Source organism: Ornithorhynchus anatinus, chromosome 1 (genome assembly GCF_004115215.2).
Source record: "Ornithorhynchus anatinus isolate Pmale09 chromosome 1, mOrnAna1.pri.v4, whole genome shotgun sequence".
Lineage (NCBI taxonomy): Eukaryota > Metazoa > Chordata > Mammalia > Monotremata > Ornithorhynchidae > Ornithorhynchus > Ornithorhynchus anatinus.
This window is the reverse complement of record NC_041728.1, coordinates 82,588,749-82,613,619: the sequence shown is the minus strand read 5'-3', so window position 1 is coordinate 82,613,619 and position 24,871 is coordinate 82,588,749. Positions and strand designations below refer to the sequence as shown.

General features: G+C 46.5%; 1 protein-coding gene across 2 annotated transcripts in view; it reads right to left on the bottom strand.

The window, feature by feature from the left end:
• The window catches only part of SMAP1 (small ArfGAP 1), a 207,727-nt gene extending 191,213 nt beyond the window's left edge, over positions 1-16,514 (bottom strand). For both annotated transcript variants that reach the window (XM_029058865.2, XM_029058866.2), the window contains exon 1: positions 16,339-16,514. In XM_029058865.2, coding sequence (XP_028914698.1) covers positions 16,339-16,456 — 118 coding nt within the window. In that variant the 5' untranslated portion in view covers positions 16,457-16,514. The remainder of the gene's footprint in view (positions 1-16,338) is intronic.
• Between the last annotated feature and the right edge of the window lie 8,357 nt (positions 16,515-24,871).

The following is a 24,871-nucleotide window of genomic DNA, read 5'->3' as shown; positions in this document are numbered from 1 at the left end:
CAACGCCACCGAAGAGAAAACTTTGGGAAGGCCGCTCCTGAACTCTGACCTGTGAGAACCCTGAAACTCTACTGTTCTAGCCGCAGTACGCCACAGGTTTTATTCGATTTGAAGTTAACTTGTCCTCATCTGTGATGTTGATTTTTATTGTTTAACTTTTCTTTGTGTGTCCACCACCAGCCCCCTTCCAACCTGTTAATTCTCATCTATGTAATTTTTCCAGCACAAAACATTACTACTACTATAACAAAAGCTATCTGTACTTTATTCTAAGGTCTATTTCCCTCCATTAGATTTTAAGTCCCTTGTCAGTTGGAGATCGCATCTACCAACTCTGTAGTGTTGTACTCTCCTAAGCACTTAGTACAGTCCTCTCCAACTCTAAGCACTCAAAAAATAATTGATCGATCGATTTTAAAACCTCAAAGACCCATACTAAAGGAAAATGGTTCCTTGATGCTTAGGAAAATCAGTATTGGCATTATTCTGATCCTTGGAAAAACAAAATTCTTCCTTTGCCAAACAGGTACTTCTGGGCAAGTACTTTCTCCTTTTTTTTTTCCCCTCCCATGCCAAGATCTTCTTTGTTCACTGAAAGTTCTCAAGAACAAAAGATGCTTTGCATCCTAAGGAATTAAGGAGTGTGTAGCTTAAAATGAGTTGGTGGGATAAACAGACTAGTGTATTGTGTGCCGTTGGCAACTTATAATTTTCTTCTATGTCCCAAATTTCTGATAATGAATTACCTGTCAAATTCTTATTCCATTCTGTAAGACTGCTCCGCTTTTTAGTTCTCCAAGCGAATTTGGGAAGCTAGGATGGAAAATCTTTTTGAGCAGGTGGGATGCCTGACAGAGCATAGTGGATAGAGCACGGACCTGGGAGTCCAAAGATCATGGGTTCTAATCCCAGCTCCAGCACTTGTCTGTTGTGTGACCTTGGGCAAGTCATTTCATTTTTCTGTGCCTCAGGTACCTCACCTGTAAAATGGGGATTGAGACTGTGAGCCTCATGTGGGATAGGGATTATGTCCAACCCGATTTGCTTGCATCCTCCCAGGCACATAGTAAGCGCTTAATAAATACCATTATTATTATTACTCCAAGAAGCCAATTCAAAGTGTTAGCCATTCCAGATAGCATTCCTGGGAATTCTCTATATGTAACGCCTTCAATTTTATTTTTCAGATTACCGCATGATATTAAATTATGTATGCATTTTTACTGATTCTTTCAAATTAGTTTTTATATCTCTGTGTATAAATCATTCCAAGCATGGAGAAACGAGGACTAAAACAGTTCAAACAGAAAATAATTAGAAAATAAATTATTGTCTGGAGTACCTCCCAACCTACCTCAGAAGCTCAAACTCTGCCAAGGTATTTTCACTGGAACTCTCTATTCCAGGATGTCTGAAAATATGTGGCTCAAAGAGGGTCGTTCACTTAGAACAGTATTATACAAGTTAAAGCCCATAGATAACTACTGGAAAGTTTCTGCTGCGCCTTGCTCTGCCCTCTCTCTCTGATTCTTTGTCTCCTCCCTTTTCTGGTGTAGGGTACCCAAGTCAGGGTTAGAGAGGACTAAGGATAAAAAGGACTACAAAATGGAAAAATCACAGGTAATAACACAATTTCAATTGACAGAAAGATTGTGTATATAAAGAGGTTGAAGGCAAAATCACCTAAAGCAAAGCAAGTTGGGAGACTAATAATAATAATAATAATAATAATAATGTTGGTATTTGTTAAGCGCTTACTATGTGCCGAGCACTGTTCTAAGCGCTGGGGTAGACACAGGGGAATCAGGTTGTCCCACGTGAGGCTCACAGTCTTAATCCCCATTTTACAGATGAGGGAACTGAGGCACCGAGAAGTTAAGTGACTTGCCCAAAGTCACACAGCTGACAAGTGGCCGAGCTGGGATTCGAACCCATGACCTCTGACTCCAAAGCCCGTGCTCTTTCCACTGAGCCACGCTGCTTCTCTGTGGACTACCCAAAAACTGACTTAAGTTTTTAAAAATCAGAGAAGACAAGGAAAAAAGTCTTATTTTACTGTATAGGTTCTCCCAGCCCCAGCCACGAACCTTGGACAATCACCCCCTTCCTCTACATCTAAACTGCTACATTGATCCAAGCACTAACATAACTACTGTATCAGGCTCCTCGCTGACTTCCCTACTTCGTGTCTCTTCCCTCTCCAATCCATGGTCATGGGTTCAAATTCCGGCTCTGCCACTTGTCAGCTGTGTGACTGTGGGCAAGTCACTTAACTTCTCTGTGCCTCAGTTCCCTTACCTGTAAAATGGGGATTAACTGTGAGCCTCACGTGGGACAACCTGATTACCTTGTATCTACCCCAGCGCTTAGAACAGTGCTCTGTACATAGTAAGCACTTAGCAAATACCAACATTATTATCACTACATTCTGCTGCCCAGATTATTTTCCAAAAAAAAATTTTCAGTCCATGTCTCCCCACTATTCACAAACATCCAATGGTTGTCCATCCATCTCCCCATCAAACGGAAACTCCTTATCATTGGCTTTAAGAAACAATCAGCTGTCCTCATTCAATCGTACTTACTGAACACTTACTGTGTGCAGAGCACTGTACTAAACACTTGGAAAGTGAAATTCAGCAATCAGAAGAGACAATTCCTGCCCACACTGGGCTTACAGTCTAGAATGGGGGAGACAGACATCAAATTAAACAGGCATCAAGATAAATAAATGGAATTATAGATATATACACATCAAAACAAGTAAACGGGCATCAATATAGTAAACAGGCATCAATAAAACACTACCTCACGATCTTCTGCTACTACTAATAATTGTGGTATTTAAGTATATACTATGTGCCGGGCACTGTACTAAGCACTGGGGGGGGGGGGGGCCAGGGGGAAATACAAACAAATTAGGTTGGACACAGTCACTGCCCCACATGGGGCTCACAGTCTTAATCCCCATTTTACAGATGGGGTAACTGAGGCACAGAGAAGAGACTAGCTCAAAGTCACACAGTAGGAATTAGTGGCAGTGCAGGAATTAGAACCCATGACCGTCTAACCCCCAGGTCCGTGCTCTAACCACTAGGCCATGCTGCTTCTCTACCAAACCCAACCCGCACCCTTCACTCCTTTGATAATAATAATGTTGGTATTTATTATGTGCTTACTATGTGCCAAGCACTGTTCTAAGCGCTGGGGTAGATAAAAGGTAATCAGGCTGTCCTACGGGAGGCTCACAGTCTTAATCCCCATTATCCAGATGAGGTAACTGAGGCACCGAGAACTTAAGTGATTTGCCCAAAGTTACACAGCTGATAGGTGGCAGAGCCTGGATTAGAACCCATGACCTCTGACTCCTAAGCCCGGGCTCTTTCCACTGAGCCACGCTGCTTTGCCTGCCTACTCATGGTACCGCAGTCTCATCTGTCTCCCAGCTGACCCCTTGCCCACATCCTTTCTTTGACCTAGAACTCACTCTCCCCTCACATCCAACAGACTAATTCCCTCCCTATTTCGAGCTCTAGGAAAATACCTCCTTCAAGAGGCCTTCCCTAACTAGGCCCTCATTTCTCCTCTTCGCCCTCTCTTCTCTGTGGCCTAGACACTTGGATCTCTACCTTTTAAGCACTGGCTATTCACCCCACAACACTTATTCATTCAATAGTATTTATTGAGCGCTTACTATGTGCAGCGCACTGCACTGAGCGCTTGGAATGTACAATTCGGCAACAGATAGAGACAATCCCTGCCCAATGACGGGCTTACAGTCTAATCAGGGGAGAAAGACGGACAAAAACAAGACAACGTAATCACAATAAATGGAATCAAGGAGATGTACACCTCATTAACAAAATAGGGCAATAAAAATATATACAAATGAGCAAACCTTATACACATCTGCTTACATTCCCCTATTCCCCTTACAGTTATTTAATGTCTGTACTCCCCTTGTGGGCAAGGAACGTGGCTACCAATTCTACTGACTTGTTCTACTGACACTCAAACATTCTTTGATTATGATACAAATGAGGAATTTTGATTGTGCGCCCTTAGTGTCCGATAAATTCAAAGCACTTAGAGTTAATCTTAATTTGATTTTTATATACTATTTGCTTCTTGCTGAAGCTTTAGGAGGATAAAGGTCACTTTTTATATGTACTTTCATAGGGCAACATACTGAGAACAAAGGAAAGAATGTTGTAGGGAGGCAGTTGCAGTCAGAATCTCTACTTCTTTAGTTCTCCTTTAGCTTTGGAATGGTCATTGTCCCTTCAAACCCTGTCAAATTAACAAAGAATATAACGCATTGCTCACTAACAAACTGTAGGTCTATTAACAACCATAAATTTAATCCATTCTGTTCTCTGAGGAGGGTGGGGCATTCATGAATAGCTTATATATTTCAAGGAAACTTAAACATGGTCTTTGTCTGATTTTTCCACTTGCTCAAAACCCCTTCTGCTCTCCCCCTTTCAAAAGAGAAATTTACCAGCTCAAACTGCAGATTAAATTCTAAAGTCTTCTCTGATCTACAAGTTGCAATCCCCTTCCTACCCATAATCTTTTCTGTTGGCAACGTCTACTAGACAAAACATAACTACACAAATATTTCTACATAACGTAATTGTGGTGTTTATTAAACACTTACTAAGCTCCAAGCATTGAACTAGGTGCTGAAGTAGGTACGAGATAATCAAGTCACACGAAATCCCTATTCCACATGGGTTTACAGACTAATAGGGAGGGAGAACAGATAGTTCATCCCCATTTAACAGATGAAGAAACTTAGGTACAGAGCAGTTGCTTGCTAAAGTTATCAGCACAGCAAATAACTAGGATTAGAACTCAGGCCCTCTGACTCTCAGATATGCCTAATTTCCAAGAGGTCATGGTCGCCTTTCTTCCAAACAGGAAAAAGAAGAAAAAAAAACCTTAATTGAATGAATGCAAATGTTTAATGTCTGTATGCTTGAATATTCTTTTATAAATGTATCCACCAATTTTAACAGAGTATGTTTCATTAACGTTAAACAGACTTGATTCCTACCCTAAACTGTAACTCTCACAGTGCCATGCACCCACGAGAACTCAATACAGCCAATTCCACTAAAATACAAATCTTTATTTAGAAAATCTGCACAGCTCTCTACTGAAGAATTAGGAACACAGCCTCAAGTCAGTGCAGGTAGAATTGGGGTAGAATTGGTGTAGAAAGAAAGAAAAATATATGTGGTATTAGTCTAGAGGAGAGCATGACAACATGATTCTTCCATAACGTACGATTCTTCAAGAACAGGGCTACCACGTATATCAGAGCTGACTTTAATTGCTTTTTGGTTATTCTAATGATGACAAACAACCCAATGTATTTATTCTCCCCCTGGGAGAGAGTTGGGATTTGAATGCAGGCTGAATTCTGGAGCTCAAGGCAAGATAAATGCAGGTGGGATCCAGAAGGCTTAGCCACCAGCCTGATAGCCGCACATCACCTCACTTTGGGAGAACTTTCCAGGTACTTTACATTTCCTCAGCATCTTGGCATGAACCTTAGTTGGTTCAAAATGGAAGCTGCAATACCCAGCAATCACTTATCACAAGGACAAATGCACAAGGTTACATCCCCGGGCAAGAAAAATGCAGTCTGGGCGATACACAGGCTCACTTACTTGGGCTCAGGATAAGTCTTGACTCTAGTCGTCTCTCTGCCAAATTAAAGCTCGGGCCCTACGATTTGAGCCAAAAATGCTTCTTTCTGCATTATTTTTCCCTAAAAGCAGTAATATTTTCTCAAATTCTGATTCCCACTGTAATTGATAGCTATGTTTCTGAAAGATTATATTTACTGGAACACATAGGGCTTTTAGCAACCCATAAAAACTCTTAGAGGTGTAGCCAAAAAGAAGCATATTTCACGTCACCACAAACTATTCTGGGAAACTGCAAGGTGTTGAATTTTATCTACAAGACATATTTGAAGTGAGATCTCTTTACAGATGGATTTCCTACCCATTCACACTCGGGAGAAATTTAGGATCGACCAATAGACCTAGAACGCGGTCTCATCTGAATACCCAAGGTTCCTTAAAGGTGAGCAACTTCTCTGCCCTGCTGGGCAGATTCCTACAACCTATGAGCATCACCGAAACACTCTGAGACAAAGATACGCACATTACTCTGAGTCTTTTTGAATGGTATTTGTTAAGCGCTTACTATGTGCCAGGCACTGTACTAAACCAATCAGATTAGACGCAGTCCCTGCTTGCAGCCTTAATCCCCATTTTACAGGTGAGGTAACTAAGGCACAGAGAAGTGAAGGTCACAAGGTCACAAAGCAGACTAGCAGCAAGCCGTGATTAGAACCCAGTTCACAGTAAATACAGTACTTTGGACCATATGACTGAAGAAATCAGGGCAATAGGGAAAAAAAAAACCCAATACACAACCAAAATTCAGATAGATAGTAAATGAGAAAACAGAATCAAGAAGGCTAACATGTTATTAAAAAGTTGAGAGGGTTTGGCAAATGTGGGGACTCAAGATTCACACAGCGGGAAGGCCTACAATTCTGGCATGGCACCCAAATTCTTACCTGGCTGTGTGGCATGCACTGCCCCCAGAAGCCACAACCAGTTTCTCAGATAGTTTTGGTGTCATCACACTCACCCAACAATAAAGAATCACTGACAGGTGCTGGAACAAAATTGGCTCACTAGCATTGAGCACCAGCATTCATCACAACACAGATTCACTGGGTTGGACAAGTGAGGACAGCAGGTCACCCAAGAAGTTAATGTTTGATGAAACAGAACACTGCCCAAGCTAAGAGGATAAGATAAATGCTTTGAAAGATGTAATGGACCAGTATAGCACAGCATTAGATAGTTGGGAGGGAAGAGTAAAGCAATATTGTTGAGCAGCAGTGAGGCCCAGTAGGTAGAACACAAGCCTGGGAGTCAAAAGGACCTGGGTTCTAACCCTGGCTCCACCACATGTTTGCTATGTGAGACCTTGGACATGTCATTTAACTTCTCTGTGATTCAGTTACTTCATCTGTAAAATGGGGATTAAGACGAGGACATGGGACAGGATCACGTCCAACCTGATTAGGTTGCTTCTATCCCAGGGCTTAGTACAGTGCCTGCCACATAGTAAGCACTTAATATCAGAGGAAAAAATAAAAGAGCAACAGACAGATGATAACTGTGCCACTTGTTAGGCGCTTACTTTGTGCCAAGCACAGTACCAAGCCCTTAAGTAATAGATGATAATCAGATCAGATGCAGTCCCCATCCAATACAGAACCAAAAGCGTAAGGGGGAGGAAACTGAGTCGAGTGACTTACTCAAGGTGACACAACAAGGCAATTTGGCAGAGTCAGGATTAAAACTCGAGTGCCCGGACTCCAAGACCCATGCTATTTCCTACATTCAGCAATCTGGAAAAAAAGGACTGCCCTACTTGGAGCAGAAATTTTGAGACGATTAGAATAATGGGTATATTTGAAAATAATGAAAGATTCTGCAGGGGGTAAAGTCAACAACGAAAGAGCTGTCTGTACCAGCACTTGCAGTAGATGTGTGCAGGGAGAATATAAGTTTTCAGCAACACACACAGGATCTCACTATGAGTAGCACACTCTAAAATTTGAAGAATAGCTATATAAAGTAAAGCTAGAGTAACTTCTGTGATATCACGGATATAAAAAGTGCCCAACTCCGGAGGAAATTTCCTTCGCAGTCGCACTGAAGGACTATAAGAAGCAATGTGGGAAGAATAAAGGATGGATGCCTCGCCGTATTTTTAAGCTCTCCTAAAGCCAAACAGTCTCTGACAGCCACTGTCTCTGACAGCCATAGGGGTCCCGACCTTAGACTCCATCGGCTAAGCCTTGGCACCGTGGAGAAGCCAGGTCTGTCACAAATTCAACTCACATCAGGGGAGCCCAGCCTCATAACCAGGAGCTATGGCCACTTCCATGGCACATTCGTACACGTTACTGCCTTCCGGAAACCTGGTTCAGCCCTGGGGCCCAAATACAGCTGGCCCAAGGGGAAGAGCCAGGTTCGACCTAGTCCTGGAAGCCATAGGGAGCCTGAAAAATCTCTTCCCCATTTAGGGCTGGGTGGCTCACGATGTGACAACAAGGCCAATGCCCTGCTTCCATTCAGATGTGTAGTAATCTCCCAGCACCACTTCCCGAAGAGTTTTGGTTTTTTTAAGGTATTTGTTAGCACAATGCGTCACCCTCTCAGCATCGCACCTGGAGAAGTTTCCAGTACTCTACCGGTCTCGACTGTAGGAAGGAGAGTCAAGCAGAGGCCTACCCATTCCATTCCTAGCTTGGGTGGTGGCTAACAAGTGGAAGGCAATCTGCTACAAGTCGAAACTCACCTGTGCTGGGCAGCAGCGGCACGCGACAGAGTCAAGGGTGGAGACTCGAGTTTACTGTGCGGAAGGAGGCACGGTAAACCCCTCCAGTATTTTTTTACCAAGAAAACTCTACAGACCCACTACCAGAACGACTGCAGGGTGCGGGGGGGGGGGGAAGGGGGACACGTTCTGGGACAGATGTGTCCACGGAGTCGCTATGGGTCGGAGACGACTGGATAGCATAAATCATGACTATGTGCCAAGCAATGTACAGACATAGGCTAGTTAGGTTGGTCACCGTTCATGTCTCACAAGGGGCTCACGGTCTTCCACTAGATGGTAAGGTCGTTGTGGCAGGGAACATGTCTATCACCTCAGTTATATGGTTCTCTCCCAAGCGTTTAGTACAGTGCTCTGCATACAGTAAGCACTCGATAAACATGACTGACTAACCTCCATTTTACAGGTAGGTAACACGGCATAGAGAAGATAAGTGATTTAATTGCCCAAGATCACACAGCAAACAGTTGGCAGAGCTAGAATTATAAGCAATTCGTCGGGACACTACACTAGGGAGTGAGGTCCACCCCTCCGACCTCAATATCACTCAAAAATCAAGCTGAACTCAAATGCCTAGCCTCAAAACTCTGCTCAGATTGGGATGGCCTGGGTCGCATTAACCGGGCTAGGAAAATCTGACTCACAGAGGATTTCTGGCTACTGAAATTGCCACCCACATACTCTCACAAACCCACAGTACCCAAAACTCAAGCCAAGGCAGGAAGGAGTGCAGAAAGTGCAATCAAGACAGCCTGCATTTGGTTTAGCCAGTGGGCCCTGTCAAAATACAGAAGGCTGGAAAGTTTTTAAACCACCTTTGACCCTCCCACTTGGCACCCCAGCACCCCTAGACCCTCAGCCTGTTTTACGGAGGAGAGGGCTAGGTTGTTGGCCTGCAAGCCCTCAATATCCACACCTGTGCCGCTGCCCTAGGAAGCGGACTCTCAGGCAATAAATACTATTGAATGAATGAATGAATGACCGGGGAACCAAGGGGCTAACTTGGATAGATGAGTTTCATTTGTCTTTATGCAGTTTTGATGGCGAATGACCTGACAGAAAGGTTCGAGCTCACTGCCAAGTGGGTCTTAACTGGCAGAAGTTTCAAAATTTCCCCGTTTCCCGTGGTCTTCAATTTGGCACCACCGAGGACCCCAGCAGGGTTGCCTGAACCCCCACAGATCTGGGAAGGAAACCTGGGAGAGCAAAGGAAGTTCCATCTGCTTCTTCTTACTTTCCGGCTGCCAGGCTGACTTCGGGAGAACGGGATCAGCAGCAGAAAGCTGGCACCTGGGCCATCCTTCTCCCCTTCCCCACTGCCAGAAGTATAGCAAAATCTAAAAGAGGAAGGCTAGTGACTCACTTGGGAAGAAAATGTTACAACAGTTGATAGATACAACTCTGTTATAGGGAGTCCTTGGCTGCTGTTCGATTTTAATTTTGTACGCATGTCCAAAGGACCTGCAGGCTAAGATGTGTTGCCAAAAAGATACTTTGGGCATTAATGAAATATCTCCTGTGGCAAAGCAAAGCTTAAGAACAGTTAGTCAAAGTAAACCAAAGCAAGCATAATGCATGCAGTCGACATCTAAATAAAACTGGGATGGAGAAACTTCATAATGGACAGTAATATTGATTTCTTTGGTACCATAATCATTGTAAAAACCAGTATTAATAATAATAATGTTGGTATTTGTTAAGCGCTTACTATGTGCCGAGCACTGTTCTAAGCGCTGGGGTAGACACAGGGGAATCAGGTTGTCCCTCGTGGGGCTCACAGTCTTAATCCCCATTTTACAGATGAGGGAACTGAGGCACAGAGAAGTTAAGTGACTTGCCCACAGTCACACAGCCGACAAGTGGCAGAGCTGGGATTCGAACTCATGAGCCCTGACTCCAAAGCCCATGCTCTTTCCACTGAGCCACGCTGCTTCTCACCACAACTGCTAGTCTACAGTGGTTCATATAGGCCTGGTTGAACTGCAACTGCCTGTCTGCTTGTTTTGTTTTGCTGTCTTCCCCTTTTAGACTAATAATAATAATGTTGGTATTTGTTAAGCGCTTACTATGTGCCGAGCACTGTTCTAAGCGCTGGGGTAGACATAGGGGAATCAGGTTGTCCCACGTGGGGCTCACAGTCTTAATCCCCATTTTACAGATGAGGGAACTGAGGCACAGAGAAGTTAAGTGACTTGCCCACAGTCACACAGCCGACAAGTGGCAGAGCTGGGATTCGAACTCATGAGCCCTGACTCCAAAGCCCGTGCTCTTCCCACTGAGCCACGCTGCTTCCCTATGAGCCCGCTGTTGGGCAGGGATTCTCTCTACCTGTTGCCGAATTGTACATTCTAAGCATTTGGTACAGTGCTCTGCATACAGCAAGCACTCAATAAATATGATTGAGTGAATGAATTTTAAAAAATATCTTACATTAAAATGTCAGTGTAGAAATTATAAAGGACACCCTTGCTTTCTGGAGTTTGCTCCATTCAGACAGTAATATTCTTCCAAGCCTACACTTCACAGGACAAGAGTCAGAGAGAAAGAATAAAGGGAATAATAACAATGGCATTTGGTAAGTGCTTACCGTATGCCAGTCACTATACTAAGAACTGGGTGGATACCAGCAAATTGGGGTGGGCAGTCCCTGTCCCACATGGGGCTCACAGTCTCAATTCCCATTTTACAGATTAGGGAACTGAGGCAACAAAGTCGAGTGACTTGCCCAAGGCCGCATTGCAGACAAGTGGCGGAACCGGGATTATAACCTATGATCTGACTCCCAGGCCTGTGCTCTATCCAGTTTTAAACGCACACCCAAAAAGTTCTTCCTCCTTGACAACTAGTCCAAGAAAATTTTCAATTTTTTTATGTTGGTTATGCTCACAGACCTCTATTTGGAAAAAAAAAGGAGGGAGCAACAAATCTCTCTCACGTCACAGTCTTAATTTGGAAGAGCATATATTTTTGCACATGTATGCAAGTTCGGAGTCAAGTTTGAAGGTGATAATGATGAAGAGATTTTAAACACCCATGGGGGTGGGGGGTAGCTGAAAAGATCCCATATATATGACATTAACACTAAATTGGTGGTGATTACTCAAGGAGCAGATTAGATTTTCTAACATACAAAGAATAGCAAATCATATTTTAACAACCTACTTAACCTTGTTATTGCCCAAGATCGGTACTGTAATATTACCACATGTAACTCGGCTGCTTTGCAAATTCTACTTTATCCTCGAAAATGCTCTCTCATGGGTCACTTCTAAATAAATTATATAGTGTTCCAGGTTCTTGCACTGAATATGCAATTTAAATATAAAAGTTATATTAGCAATAGACAATCACTTCATTATTTAAACGGGTACGTCTTACGTAAAGTGATGTCTAATTGCAAATATTCAGGTCCTGCTAAGTTAAATCAGATGGCAGAGCTGTCGGCCATATTATGATATTCAAAAATATGTCTTTAAGTGGTCTTCAGTACTCTCTGCCAATAATCTAATACCTATAGGAAGGTTAATATAACGCTACGTCGCTTTGTCTAGACAAGTCTTATCAACTCACTGAAACATGACTCATTTTCCGAAGACAGTATGGGGGAAGATTCAGGAAAAGTCTAGGTCAAATAACATAGGGAAACATAAATAACTCCAGAGCACCTTCCGGCCTTTGAAGAATCTAACCTGTCCCCAGTGAACCGAAAGAAGTACCATCTTCTTAATCATTTGATAACCGTGCCGAGCACCGTTCTAACGATCAAACTTCTTAATCATTTTTGAGACGCCTATTAAAATCCGATGCTGCAGTATCATTTCCAGAGATGAGACATTAGGCAGAAAACTTGGTGTCTGCTCAAAAAGAGTTTAAAATAGATCATCTATCTCCAGGCCCCAGGCGGAGAGCCTCCAACCACCTAAACGAAATGGGACACCTGTCTGATCAAGTGCAGCCGTAACCCCTAACGGGCACCTTCTGACCTATAAAATGAGGGCTATCGTAGGGACCCATAAAAACCTGGGGCTGTAATGCAGCTGCCTGGTCAGCAACACTTGTCCTCAATGACTCACATAATGAAATACCGCCTCGTTTGGGTTGGAACCCATTTCAATACTGAATCCCGCGTTCCCTCATTTTGTTCTCTTCATGCCACCCTCTTTGGGGGCAGGTCCCCCAGCTCTAGCCAGCTGGGAGAGTAGCAGTTGGAGGGGGGGGGGGTAAAGGGGGCATTCAGTATAGGAGCACCTCGGGGGGCAGGCCTGGGGACCGAGGCCAGGTAAAGCCTCTTGGCCCTCCAGGAGGGGAATCCTCCAACTTGCCCGCCTGTGGGATAGACGACGGGGGGGAGGTCAAAGGGGGAGGAGTGACCCCTGAAGGAGGGTACATTCCAAGTCCTTAGTACATTGTTCTGCACATACGGCTGAATGAATGAATGATGGGGTGGGAAAGGAGAAAGCCCAGTCATAGTATTTGTTACGTGCTTACTATGCGCCAAGCACCGTTCTAAGCACTGAGGTGGATTACCAGGTAATCAGTTTGTCCCATGAGGGAAACACAGTCTTAATCCCTATTTTACAGATGAGGGAAGTGCGGCCCAGGGAAGTGACTGGTCCAAGGTCACTCGGTAGGCAAGTGACAAAGCTGGGATGAGAACCCACGTCCTCTAACTCCCAAATCCGGGCTCTTCCCACTGGGCCAGGCTGCGCGTCAAGGTGGGGATGGGCGGCAGTGGCCCCTGAGAGAGGACGGGGTGTAGAAGGGAGGCAGGCCTGTGGAGAGGTCAGGTTAGGAGTGGGGAGGGGGAACCCCTGAAGGAGGCTGGGGACGTGGCTCAGTGGAAAGAGCCCTGGCTCAGGAGTCAGAGGTCATGAGTTCTAATCCCAGCTCCGCCACCTGTCAGCTGTGTGACTTTGGGCAAGTCACTTGATTTCTCGGTGCCTCAGTTCCCTCATCTGTAAATATGGGGATTAAAAAATGTGAGCCCACACGTGAGACATTCTGATTACCCTGTATCTACCCCAGCGCTTAAAACAGTGCTCTGCACATAGTAAGCGCTTAACAAATACCATAATTATTATTATTAAAATGGGGATGAAGACTCTGAGCCTCACTTGGGACCACCTGATTACCCTGTATCTCCCCCAGCGCTTAGAAGAGCACTCAGCACATAGTAAGCGCTTAACAAATACCAACATTATCATTATTATTATTATTATTATTAGAACCCGGGGTGAGGCCAAGGTGGGCGTGGGGAAGTTCCTAAAGGAGGACACGGGGGCGTCGGGGGAGGTCCAGGGGCGGGAACCTCTGAAGGAGGGCGGTGTGTGTGTGTCTGTCCGGGGAGTGGGGGGAATACTAATGATGGTATTTGTTAAGCGCTTACTATGTGCCAAGCACTGTTCTACATGCTAGGGTAGATACACTTTTAATCCCCATTTGACAGATGAGGGCACTGAGCCCCAGAGAAGTTAAGTGACTTGCCCAAGGTCACACAGTGGACAAGTGGCGGAGCTGGGATTATTACTCATAACTTCTGATTCCCAGGCCCGTGCTCTTTCCACTAAGCAACGCTGCTCCTCGAAGAAATCCGGGCCCGGGAGGATGATGATGATGATGATGATGATGCTAGTATGTAGGTACTGACTGTGTGCCAAGCACTGCTGCAAGGCTGGGAGAGGAAGGGCGGGACGGGAAAGGGACAAGGCCCTGCCGTCCGGCCTCCTGATGGTCCCCCCCATCCCTGCCCTGTCCTGCCAACAGGGCGTGGGAGCCAAGGGACTCTGGGTGGCCGGGAAAGAGGCGGGAGAGAGGGAGAAAGCTCGGAAACCCGGCGCTGGAGGCCAGGCCCGCCTGGGAGAGCCCCCTCCTTCCTTCTGGCAGGCGGAGCTCAGTGGAAAGAGCCCGGGCTTGGGAGTCAAAGGTCATGGGTTCAAGTCCCAGCTCCACCGCTTGCCAGCTGTGTGACTTTGGGCAAGTCACTTAACTTCTCTGGGCCTCAGTTCCCTCATCTGTAAAATGATTAGACTGTGAGCCCATCACTGGGCAGGGATTGTCTCTGTTGCTGAACTGTCCATTCCAAGCGCTTAGTCCAGTGTTCTGCACATAGTAAGTGCTCAAAAAATACGACTGAATGAATGAAATGGGGATTAAAAACTGTGAGCGCCACGTGGGACAACCTGAACACGTTGTATCCCCCCCAGCGCTAGAACGGTGCTTTGCACATAGTAACCGCTTAACAAATACCAAGCTTATAGGCCTTCCCAAATTGAGTTGCCCATTTTCCCTCTGCTCCCTCCTCCTTCCCCCTTCATCTCCCCTCAGCTGAGCCCCCTTTCCCTCTGCTCCTCCCCCTCTCTCTTCCCCTCCCCTCAGCACTGTGCTCATTTGCATATATTATTTATTACCCTATTTATCTTGTTAATGAGCTGTACATCCCCTTGATTCTATTTATCGTGACTATGTTGTCTTGTTTCTGTCCGTCCGTCTCCCCCGATTAGACTGTGAGCCTGTCAATGGGCAGGGATGGTCTCTATCTGTTGCCCAATTGTCCATTCCAAGCGCTCAGTCCAGTGCTCTGCACAGAGGAAGCGCTCAATAAATACTACTGAATGAATAAATGCGGCAGGGATGGTCTCTCCCTGTGGCCCAATTTTCCCTTCCAAGCGCTTAGTCCAGTGCTCTGCACAGAGGAAGCGCTCAATAAATACTACTGAATGAATGAATGGGGCAGGGATGGTCCCTCTGTTGCCCAACTGTCCATTCCAAGCGCTTAGTCCAGTGCTCTGCATAGAGTAAGCGCTCAATAAATACCACAAAATGAATTTGTATATATTATTTATTACCCTATTTATTTCGTTCATGAGGGGCACCTCCCCTTGATTCTATTTATCATGACTATATTGTCTTGGTTTTGTCCGTCCGTCTCCCCAGATTAGACTGTGAGCCCGTCGTGGGGCAGGGCTGGTCTTTTTTCTCTGCTGCCCAATTGTCCATTCTAAGCGCTTAGTGCAGTGCTCCGCACAGAGGAAGCGCTCAATCAATACGACTGAATGAATGAATTGGGCAGGGATGGTCTTTCTCTGCTGCCCAATTGTCCATTCCAAGCGCTTAGTGCAGTGCTCCGCACAGAGGAAGCGCTGAATCAATACTATTGAATGAATGGGGCAGGGATGGTCCCTCTCTGTGGCCCAGTTGTCCATTCCAAGCGCTTAGTCCAGTGCTCCGCACAGAGGAAGCGCTCAATAAATACTCCTGAATGAATGGGGCAGGGATGGTCCCTCTCTGTCGCCCAATTGTCCCTTCCAAGCCCTTAGTCCAGTGCTCCGCACAGAGGAAGCGCTCAATCAATACGATTGAATGAATGAATGAGGCAGGGATGGTCCCTCTCTGTGGCCCAATTGTCCATTCCAAGCGCTTAGTCCAGGGCTCCGCACAGAGGAAGCGCTCAATCAATACTACTGAATGAATGGGGCAGGGATGGTCTCTCTCTGTGGCCCAACTGTCCATTCCAAGCGCTTAGTTCAGTGCTCTTGCCAGAAGCAGCGCTCAATCAATACTACTGAATGAATGAATGAATGGGGCAGGGATGGTCCCTCTCTGTGGCCGAACTGTCCATTCCAAGCGCTTAGTCCAGCGCTCCGCACAGAGGAAGCGCTGTCCATCTGATTGGATGCAAAAGGGGCCGGGGCCGGGAGGGTGAGGAGGCAGCGCTGGGCTCGGGGCCCCGCAGAGGGATGGTCTCTCTCTGCTGCCCAATTGTCCCTTCCAAGCGCTCAGTCCAGGGCTCCGCACAGAGTCGGCACTCAGTCAATACGACTGCCTGAATGCCAGGCCGGACGGTGAAGGCGGCCGGTCCTCCCGGGCCGGGCCGGGCCGGGCCGGGGCTCAGTTTACCTTTGGCCTCGCAGTCGGCGCAGTACTTGTTGTCCTCCTCGCGCAGCAGCTTGGCCAGGATGAGCTGGTGCTGCTCGTTCAGCTTCTGGGCCTTCTCCCGGCAGGAGCGGGTGGCCATGTCGGCCGAGGACGGGCGGCGGGCGGGCGGACGGACGGGCGGGCGGGCGGCGGCGGCGACCGGGGTCTCCTCCCCCTGACAGGGCCCTCGGGCGCGCGCGCGCTCCCTCCCTCGCTCGCTCGCGCGCGCGCGCTGCCCCAGCCTCCCCCCACCCGCCCCGTCAGCCCGCGAGGGGCGGGGGCACTTCCGGGGACTCGGGGAAGGAAAGACAGTCACTCCCGCAGGCTTCTGCGCGTGCGCCAGACGCTCCTGCGCATACTCCCCCCCCCAATCCGTCTAGTCTGAAGCGACCGGCCGGGACGCTTCTGCGCATGCTTCCTCCCTTTCCCCCTAGTCTGAAGCGACTCCCTGAGACGCTGGAACTGCGCATGCTCCCCCGCCTTCCTCCTAATCTAAAGCGACCGGCCGGGACGTTCCTGCGCATGCTCCGCCCCCTTTCCGCCTGGTCTGAAGCGACCGGCCTGGACCCTGAAACTGCGCATGCTCCGCCTCCTTTCCGCTTAGTCTGAGGGGAGCGGCCGGGGCTCTTCTGCGCATGCTTTCCCCCCCCCCTTTCCTCCTAATCCGAAACGACCGGCCGGGACGCTCCTGCGCATGCTCCGTCCCCTCTCCGCCTGGTCTGGAGCGACCGGCTGGGACGCTTCTGCGCATGCTCCATCCTCTTTTTTCGCTTCTTTTAAGCGCTATTTTTGAAGCGCTTACTTTCCTCCCTTCCTTCCTTCCTTCCTTCCTTCCTTCCTTCCTTCCTTCCTTCCTTCCATAGTATTTATGGTTTCCTTTCAGCAGTCTTACTTTTCTTTCAATGGTATTTGTGGAGCGCTTCCTCTGTGCAGAGCCCTGTCCTAAGCGCTGGGAAGGTCCAGTTGGGCCCCAGAGCGGGACCGTCCCTGCCCGACGACGGGCTCACAGTCCAGGCAGCAAAGCAAAACAACAAAACAAAAACAAGACAACATCCTCCAGACAAGGTAACCCGGTGGGCCCACGTGGGGCTCCCAGGCTCCATCCCCATTTTGCAGATGAGGTCACTGAGGCCCAGAGAAGGGAAGTGACTTGCCCAAGGTCACACAGCTGACAAGGAGCGGAGTCGGGATTATTCATTCGGTCAGTCGTATTGACTGAGCGCTTGCTCTGTGCAGAGCACTGTGCTGAGCGCTTGGAAGGGACAATTGGGCAACAGAGAGAGACCATTGGGGCTTACTATGTGCCCAATGACGGGCTCACAGTCTAATAATAATATTCATTCATTCATTCAATAGTATTTATTGAGCGCTTACTATGTGTGGCTCCGTGGAAAGAGCATGGGCTTTGGAGTCAGGGCTCATGAGTTCGAATCCCAGCTCTGCCACTTGTCGGCTGTGTGACTGTGGGCAAGTCACTTAACTTCTCTATGCCTCAGTTCCCTCATCTGTAAAATGGGGATCAAGACTGTGAGCCCCACGTGGGACAACCTGATTCCCCTATGTCTACCCCAGCGCTTAGAACAGTGCTCGGCACATAGTAAGCGCTTAACAAATACCAATATTATTATTATTATGTGCAGAGCACTGTACTAAGCGCTTGGGATGAACAAGTCGGCGACAGATAGAGACAGTCCCTGCCGTCTGACGGGCTTACAGTCTAATCGGGGGAGACGGACAGACAAGAACAATGGCAATAAATAGAGTCGAGGGGAAGAACATCTCGTAAAAACAATGGCAACTAAATAGAATCGAGGCGATGTACAATTCATTAACAAAATAAATAGGGTAACGAAAATATATACAGTTGAGCGGACAAGTACAGTGCCGTGGGGATGGGAAGGGAGAGGTGGAGGAGCAGAGGGAAAAGGGGAAAAAGAGGGTTTAGCTGCGGAGAGGTAAAGGGGGGGTGGCAGAGGGAGTAGAGGGAGAAGAGGAGCTCAGTCTGGGAAGGCCTCTTGGAGGAGGTGAGTTTTAAGTAGGGAATGATGGTATATGTTAAGCGCTTACTATGTGCCGAGCACTGTTCTGAGCGCTGGGAGGATATAAAGTGATCAGGTTGTCACCCGTGGGGCTCCCAGTCTTCATCCCCATTTTACAGATGACGGAACTGAGGCCCAGAGAAGTGAAGTGACTTGCTCAAGGTCACACAGCTGGCAAGAGGCGGAGCCGGAATTAGAACCCATGACAGATGGGGGAGACAGCAGAGCAAAACACAACAAAACAAAAAGAAGACAACAACATCAAGATAATTAGGAACAAGGGGATGTACACCTCATGAACAAAATAAATAGGGTAATAAATAATATATACAAATGACCACAGTGCTGAGGAGAGGGGAAGGGGGAAGAGTAGAGGGTGGGGGATTAGAACCCAAGACCTCTGACTCCCCAGCCCGGACTCCACTGAGCCACGCTGCTTCTCTATTTGCCGGGCACCGTACTAAGCGCTTGTTTTCTTTTGTTCTGTTTTGCTCTCCTGTCTGTCTCCCCCCTTCTAGACTGTGAGCCCCTTGTTGGGCAGGGATTATCTCCATCTATTGCCGAATTGTAATAATAATAATGATAGTGTTTGTTAAGCGCTTACTATGTGCCCAGCACTGTTCTAAGTGCTGGGGTGGATACAGGGCCATCAGGTTGTCCCATGTGGGGCTCACACTTTTAATCCCCATTTTACAGATGAGGTAACTGAGGCACAGAGAAGTCAAGAGACCTGCTCAAGGTCACCCTGTAGACAAGTGGTGGAGCCGGGATTAGGACCCACGTCCCCTGAATCCCAAGCCCGTGCTCTTCTCAAGCCACAATGCGTAGCCTAGTGGATAGAGCATGGGCCTACCGGTGCTTAGAACAGTGCTCGACAAATAGGAATCACTTAACAGATACCGTAATTATTAGTAGTAGTATTACACTGCTTCCATGTATCCTCCACAGTGGCACCCGGCACACTTAATAAACACGAGAGGTATGATGGTAGACATCCTCAGTGTAACTCTTCTCAGAAGCCACGTCTAAATTCCAGGACAGCATTGAGGTGATTTCTTCTCACTTGCAGCTGTAGGTAGAGAAAGGTTACCCACAACGGAGGAAATGCCTTCTTCCAGCTCCATCTTTAATTCTCAAGCCCTTTCTAGCCCAGACCTGCCTCTTCCCACTCCACTGCGTCCCCTTCAGTAGCCACTTTCAGATCCGCAGGGGCTTCATACTACCGAGGAGAGGGATACTGCTGTAGGAGCATAAATCATTAATAATAGTTGTGATAATTGCTAAAATGCCTACTGCGTACCAAGCGCTGAGATAAGTAGTGTGGCCTAATGAAAAAAGCACAGGTCTTGGTGTCAGGGTACCTGAGTTCTGTTCCCGGCTCTACGCTGCGTCTGCTCCGTGACCTTAGGCAAGTCACCTCACTTTTCTGGGCCTCAGTTACCTCATTGGTAAAATTGACAGAATTTGTCTGATCTGATTAGCTTTTATCTATTCCGGTGCTTAGGACAGTGCCTGGCACATAGTAAATGCTAAACAAATACCATTTTTTTTAAAAAAGCACTGTGCTAATAATAACTATTATGGCATTTGTTAAGGGAGATTCGAGATGATTTAGGTCAGACACAGTCCCTGTCCCACATAAGAAAACTGAAGCATAGAGAAGTTAATTGACTTGCCCAAGGTGATACAGCAGGGAAATGGCAGAGCCAGGATTAAAAAGCAGATCGTCGGACTCCCAAGCCTGTGCTCTTTCCACGAGGCCACTCTTGATCGGGTATTCCCTCGAGCCGTGGGCTTTCCAGGTGTGAGAATTGAGTGGAGATGACAGAAAAGGGTGCAGGGAAGTGGCAAGAAGAGATGGGCAGCACATCATTGACAGTGTTGGAGTAGGCTCAGAGGGGGTCTTACTTCTGGAATATATTATTATATATTACTATTATATCCCAGAGACTATTATTATTATTACTGTTTTTTATTATAGTATTTGTTAAGTGCTTACTATGTGCCAGGCACATAATAATAAGCGCTGGGGTGGCTACAAGCAAATGGGGTTGGACACAGTCCCTGCCCCACGTAGGGCTCACAGTCTTAACCATTCCCTGCCAATTTACCCACTACCCACAGTTTGTGAAACCCTGCTGCTCTTGTGTCAGGCATTTACCATCCTCTACAGTTTACCCATGACCCACAATTTGAGAAAGTGTTTTGGGTTTCTTTTTTCTTTTGAAACACAAAGAAATATCCCCCCAAATTTATTTGGCTTATAATGTTTTCAGCTTAATCATTAATGATCTCAGCTTCCTACTCACTCACCAAAGCCAAAGTCCATATAAATGGAATTCTCCTTTTCCCCCAGCTGACCTACCAACCTTCTATGGGCCAATTGCAAATTGCTGCATTAAAACCCAAAAAACCCACAGTGGACTGTAAAAATATTTCCCAAAGACAAATCTCCAAAATACAGATCCTACTGTTGTTTTATACTGTCGAGTCGCATCCGACCCACAGCGACGCCATGAACACATCTCTCCCAGAACACCTAACCTCCATCCGCAATTTTTCCAGTAGTGTAACCGTAGAATTTTCTTGGTAAAAAACCAGAAGCGGTTTACCACTGCCTTCTTCCATGTGTTAAACTTGAGTTTCCGCCCTCTCCTCCTCTCCCATGCCACTGCTGCCCAGCACAGGCCAATTTTGACCTGTAGCAGATGGGCTTCTACTCGCTAGCCCCTGCCTTAGCTAGGAATGGAATGGCTAGGCCTCTGCTTGACTCACCCTCCCATAGTCGAGACCGGTAGAGTACTGGAAACTCTCCAGGTGCAACCCTGAGGGGATAGATCTTATATCTTGTGTATTTCTCTGTAAATCATTATGATTCCTTAGGGGGCAAGAAGAGATCTATCTGAAGGGGCGTAAGGAAAAGTCCACTCTCATGTCATGTCATTAAACATGGTGGACTTGGAGAAAAATGACAACATGCAAATGGCTAGACTCCGGATTGATCAGTTGATCAATCAGACGATGGTATTTATTGAGTACTGTGTGCAGAGTACTGCACTGTGCACTTAGGAGAATATAACAGAGTTGGTAGATATGCTCCATGACCACAGGGAGCATAACAGTCTTAAGTGGGGAAAGAGGCATTAAAATAAATTACAAAAATGTACATGCGTGCTGCGAGGCCCAGGCTGGGGTGACGATCAAGGGCTTAAAGGGTACAGATCTAAGTACACAGGCAACATGGAAGGGAAAGGGAGTAGGCGAGATGTGAGATTGGCCAGGGAAGATTTCTTAGAGGAGATACGAGTTTTAGGACTTTGAGGTTGGGGAGAGTGATGGTCTATCGTAAATGAAATGGGAGAGAGTTCCAGGCCAAAGGGAGAACGTGGACAGGACGCCAGAAGCCAGGTTGACAAAATGCAGATACAGCGAGTAGGTTGGCATTAAGTAATAATAATAATAATGTTGGTATTTGTTAAGCGCTTACTATGTGCAGAGCACTATTCTAAGCGCTGGGGTAGATACAGGGTGATTAGGTTGTCCCACGTGAGGCTCACAGTCTTAATCCCCATTTTACAGATGAGGTAACTGAGGCACAGAGAGGTTAAGTGACTTGCCCACAGTCACACAGCTGACAAGTGGCAGAGCTGGGATTCGAACTCATGACCTCTGACTCCCAAGCCTGGGCTCTTTCCACTGAGCCAAAGTAGTGAAGTGCACCGCTGGGGTTGTAGTAGGAAATCAGCAAGATATGATAGGGCAAGGTGGTTGAGCACTTTAAAGCCGATGGTAAGGAATTTGATGCAGAGGTGGATGAGTAACCACTGGAGGTTCTTTAGGAGGGGGCAGATGTGGAATGAACATTGTTTTAGAAAAACGATAGGATCAGCAGAGGGAAATATGGAGTGGAGAAAGATAGGAGGCATGGAGGTCAGCAAGGAGGCTGATACAGTAATCAATGTGGGATAAGATGAGTGATTGTATTAACTTGGAAGCAGTTTGGATGGAGAGGAAAGGGCAGATTTCAGAGATGTTTTGAAGGTAGAACTGACAGAATTTAGTGACAGATTGAATATGTGGGTTGAGTGAGGGAAAGAGGGTTTGGGTGAGATGATGAGGAGTCCTATTTTGGATCTTCTCAACTTATTTGTTAGGCATTTAATGCAGCAGCAATAATCCACTTGACACGTGGGCTCAGATTGGGTAATTAAACACGGAGTTGGCAAAAATAGAACAATCGACTTCAAGAATTGACACAATAAACAAAGCAGGAATGAGTTACTGTCAGGGTTTCCTTATTAATTATAATAAGAATAATTGTGGTATTTGTTATGGGTTTACTATGTGCCAGGTACTGAACTAAGCACTGGGGTGGGTGCAAGCAAAATGGGTTGGACACAGTCCCCTTCCTACTTGCACTTCACAGTCTCAATCCCCATTTTACACATGAGCTAACTGAGGCACGGAGAAGTGAAGTAACTTCCCCAAGGCCACAGAGCAGACAAATGGCACAGCTGGGATTAGAACCCATGACTTTCTGACTCCTGGGCCTGTGCTCCACCCAGTACTCCATGCTGCGTCCCACATAGACTGTGAGCTCCATATGGGAGAGGAACTTTGTCCAACTTTATTATCTTGTATCTATCCCAGTGTTCAGTACAATGCTTGGAACAAAATAAGCACTTAGATATCATTAAAAAAGTGCATTAATAATTCTTTCTGCTTTCATTCTAGCTTCAGTGGTAATTGGCAAAGTTTCCAGAAAAGTGAATAAATGAAGTTTAGCCTTCCAAAAGGATTGCTCTTATAGAAATCTCTGCTTTGGGGAGAGTCACCAACGTTCTCCATTTTACGATAGTGCAAATAAACCTAATTAGTAAAGGACATCCTGGTTTGAGGGGAGTGGGGAGCCTCGTCTTGTCTTATGACGTCGAGTCGTCTCCGACCCATAGTGACGCCACGGACGCATCTCTCCCAGAACGCCCCGCTATCCATCTGCAGTGGTTTTCTTAGTGTATCCGAAGAGTTTTCTTGGTAAAAATATGGAAGTGGTTTACCATTACCTCCTTCCGCACAGTAAACTGGAGTCTCCGCCCTTGACCCTCCCATCGCCTGCCACTGCCCAAGCTAGTAATGGAATGGATAGGCCTCCGCCTGACTCCTTCCTCCCACAGTCGAGACTGGTAGAGTACTGGGAACTCTCCAGCTGTGACCCTGAGAGGGAGGCGTGGGGAGTGCATGGCCTCAAAGAGCTCAGCTCACATTCTTAGTCTTGCCATTCCCTTCCCTCCAGGGTTTTCACGGCTTGGTAACCTTATTTAGTTAAGAAGCTTGATCCTACACCCACCATTATGCCACTCCCAATCTACCACACTGTATCCGGTGTGCAACGTCTTAAAAAATTCTAAACTGCAGGTAGTGTTGCGCCAGCAGAAAGGAATGTAGAAAGAATGTTCCTTAGGTGGTGCTAAGAAAAATCAATCGGTCAGCCAGTGGTGTTTGTTGAGTATTTACTGTGTGCAGAGCACTCTGCTAAGTACCTGGGAGAGTATGGTACAACGAAGTTTGCATGCCCTCCCCCTGGAGACTGATCTTACTAATAAGCTGCACTGGTATTTGAGCCCCAGAACATTTCAAACTATCGTAATAAAGACAGTCATCAGGCTCACATCGAGTGGTGGAAGAGTCTGAATAAACGACTCTTGGGTTTCCAGGCCTTCTAAGGTCATACCTAGCTGTAATCTAGAAAAGAGTAATTTGAGGATCAAAGCAAAGGACCTATATATAATGTAGAAAAGAGTCATTTGGGGATCAAAGCAAAGGGCGATTTTTAGGGATGCGGAGAGTCATATGACCAAATATATGACCACCGGTAGGGTTATAATAATAATAATAGCGCTGATATTTGTTAAGTGCTTACTATGTGCCAAGCATTGTTCTAAGCACTGGGGTAGATACAAGGTAATATATTGCATCCCCAGGTCCTTGGCTAGAAGTCCAGCCCAAAGTACTCATTTTAGCCAGCAATCAATCAACTGTATTTGCTGAACTCTTGCTTGTAATCATCCTTATTGAGCACTTACTGTGTGCAAAGCACTGTACTAAGCACTATAACAACAAACGGATCCATTCCCTGCCCACAATGAGTTCACAATTCAGAGGGGCTGGCAGACATTAATATACATAAATAAATGAGTAAATAAATTAGATATATACATATGTGCTGTGGTGATGGAAGGGGTGTGTGTATAATTCTGTTTGTCCTACCCCCCTCCACCTTACCACAGATAGACTCTCTCTCTCCCAGTCTCTCTTTACTTGTCTTTTTCTTTCTTCACCTAGACATTTGGACCAGGGCTCTGCCTCTTTAAAGCCATGTCCCCTAGATCCCACTTTGGTTTTGAGAAAAATGGTTGTTTTATTCTTTCAGCTAGAGAGAACCAAAACAGCCCTTTCCCATAGATTAAGGATGATGC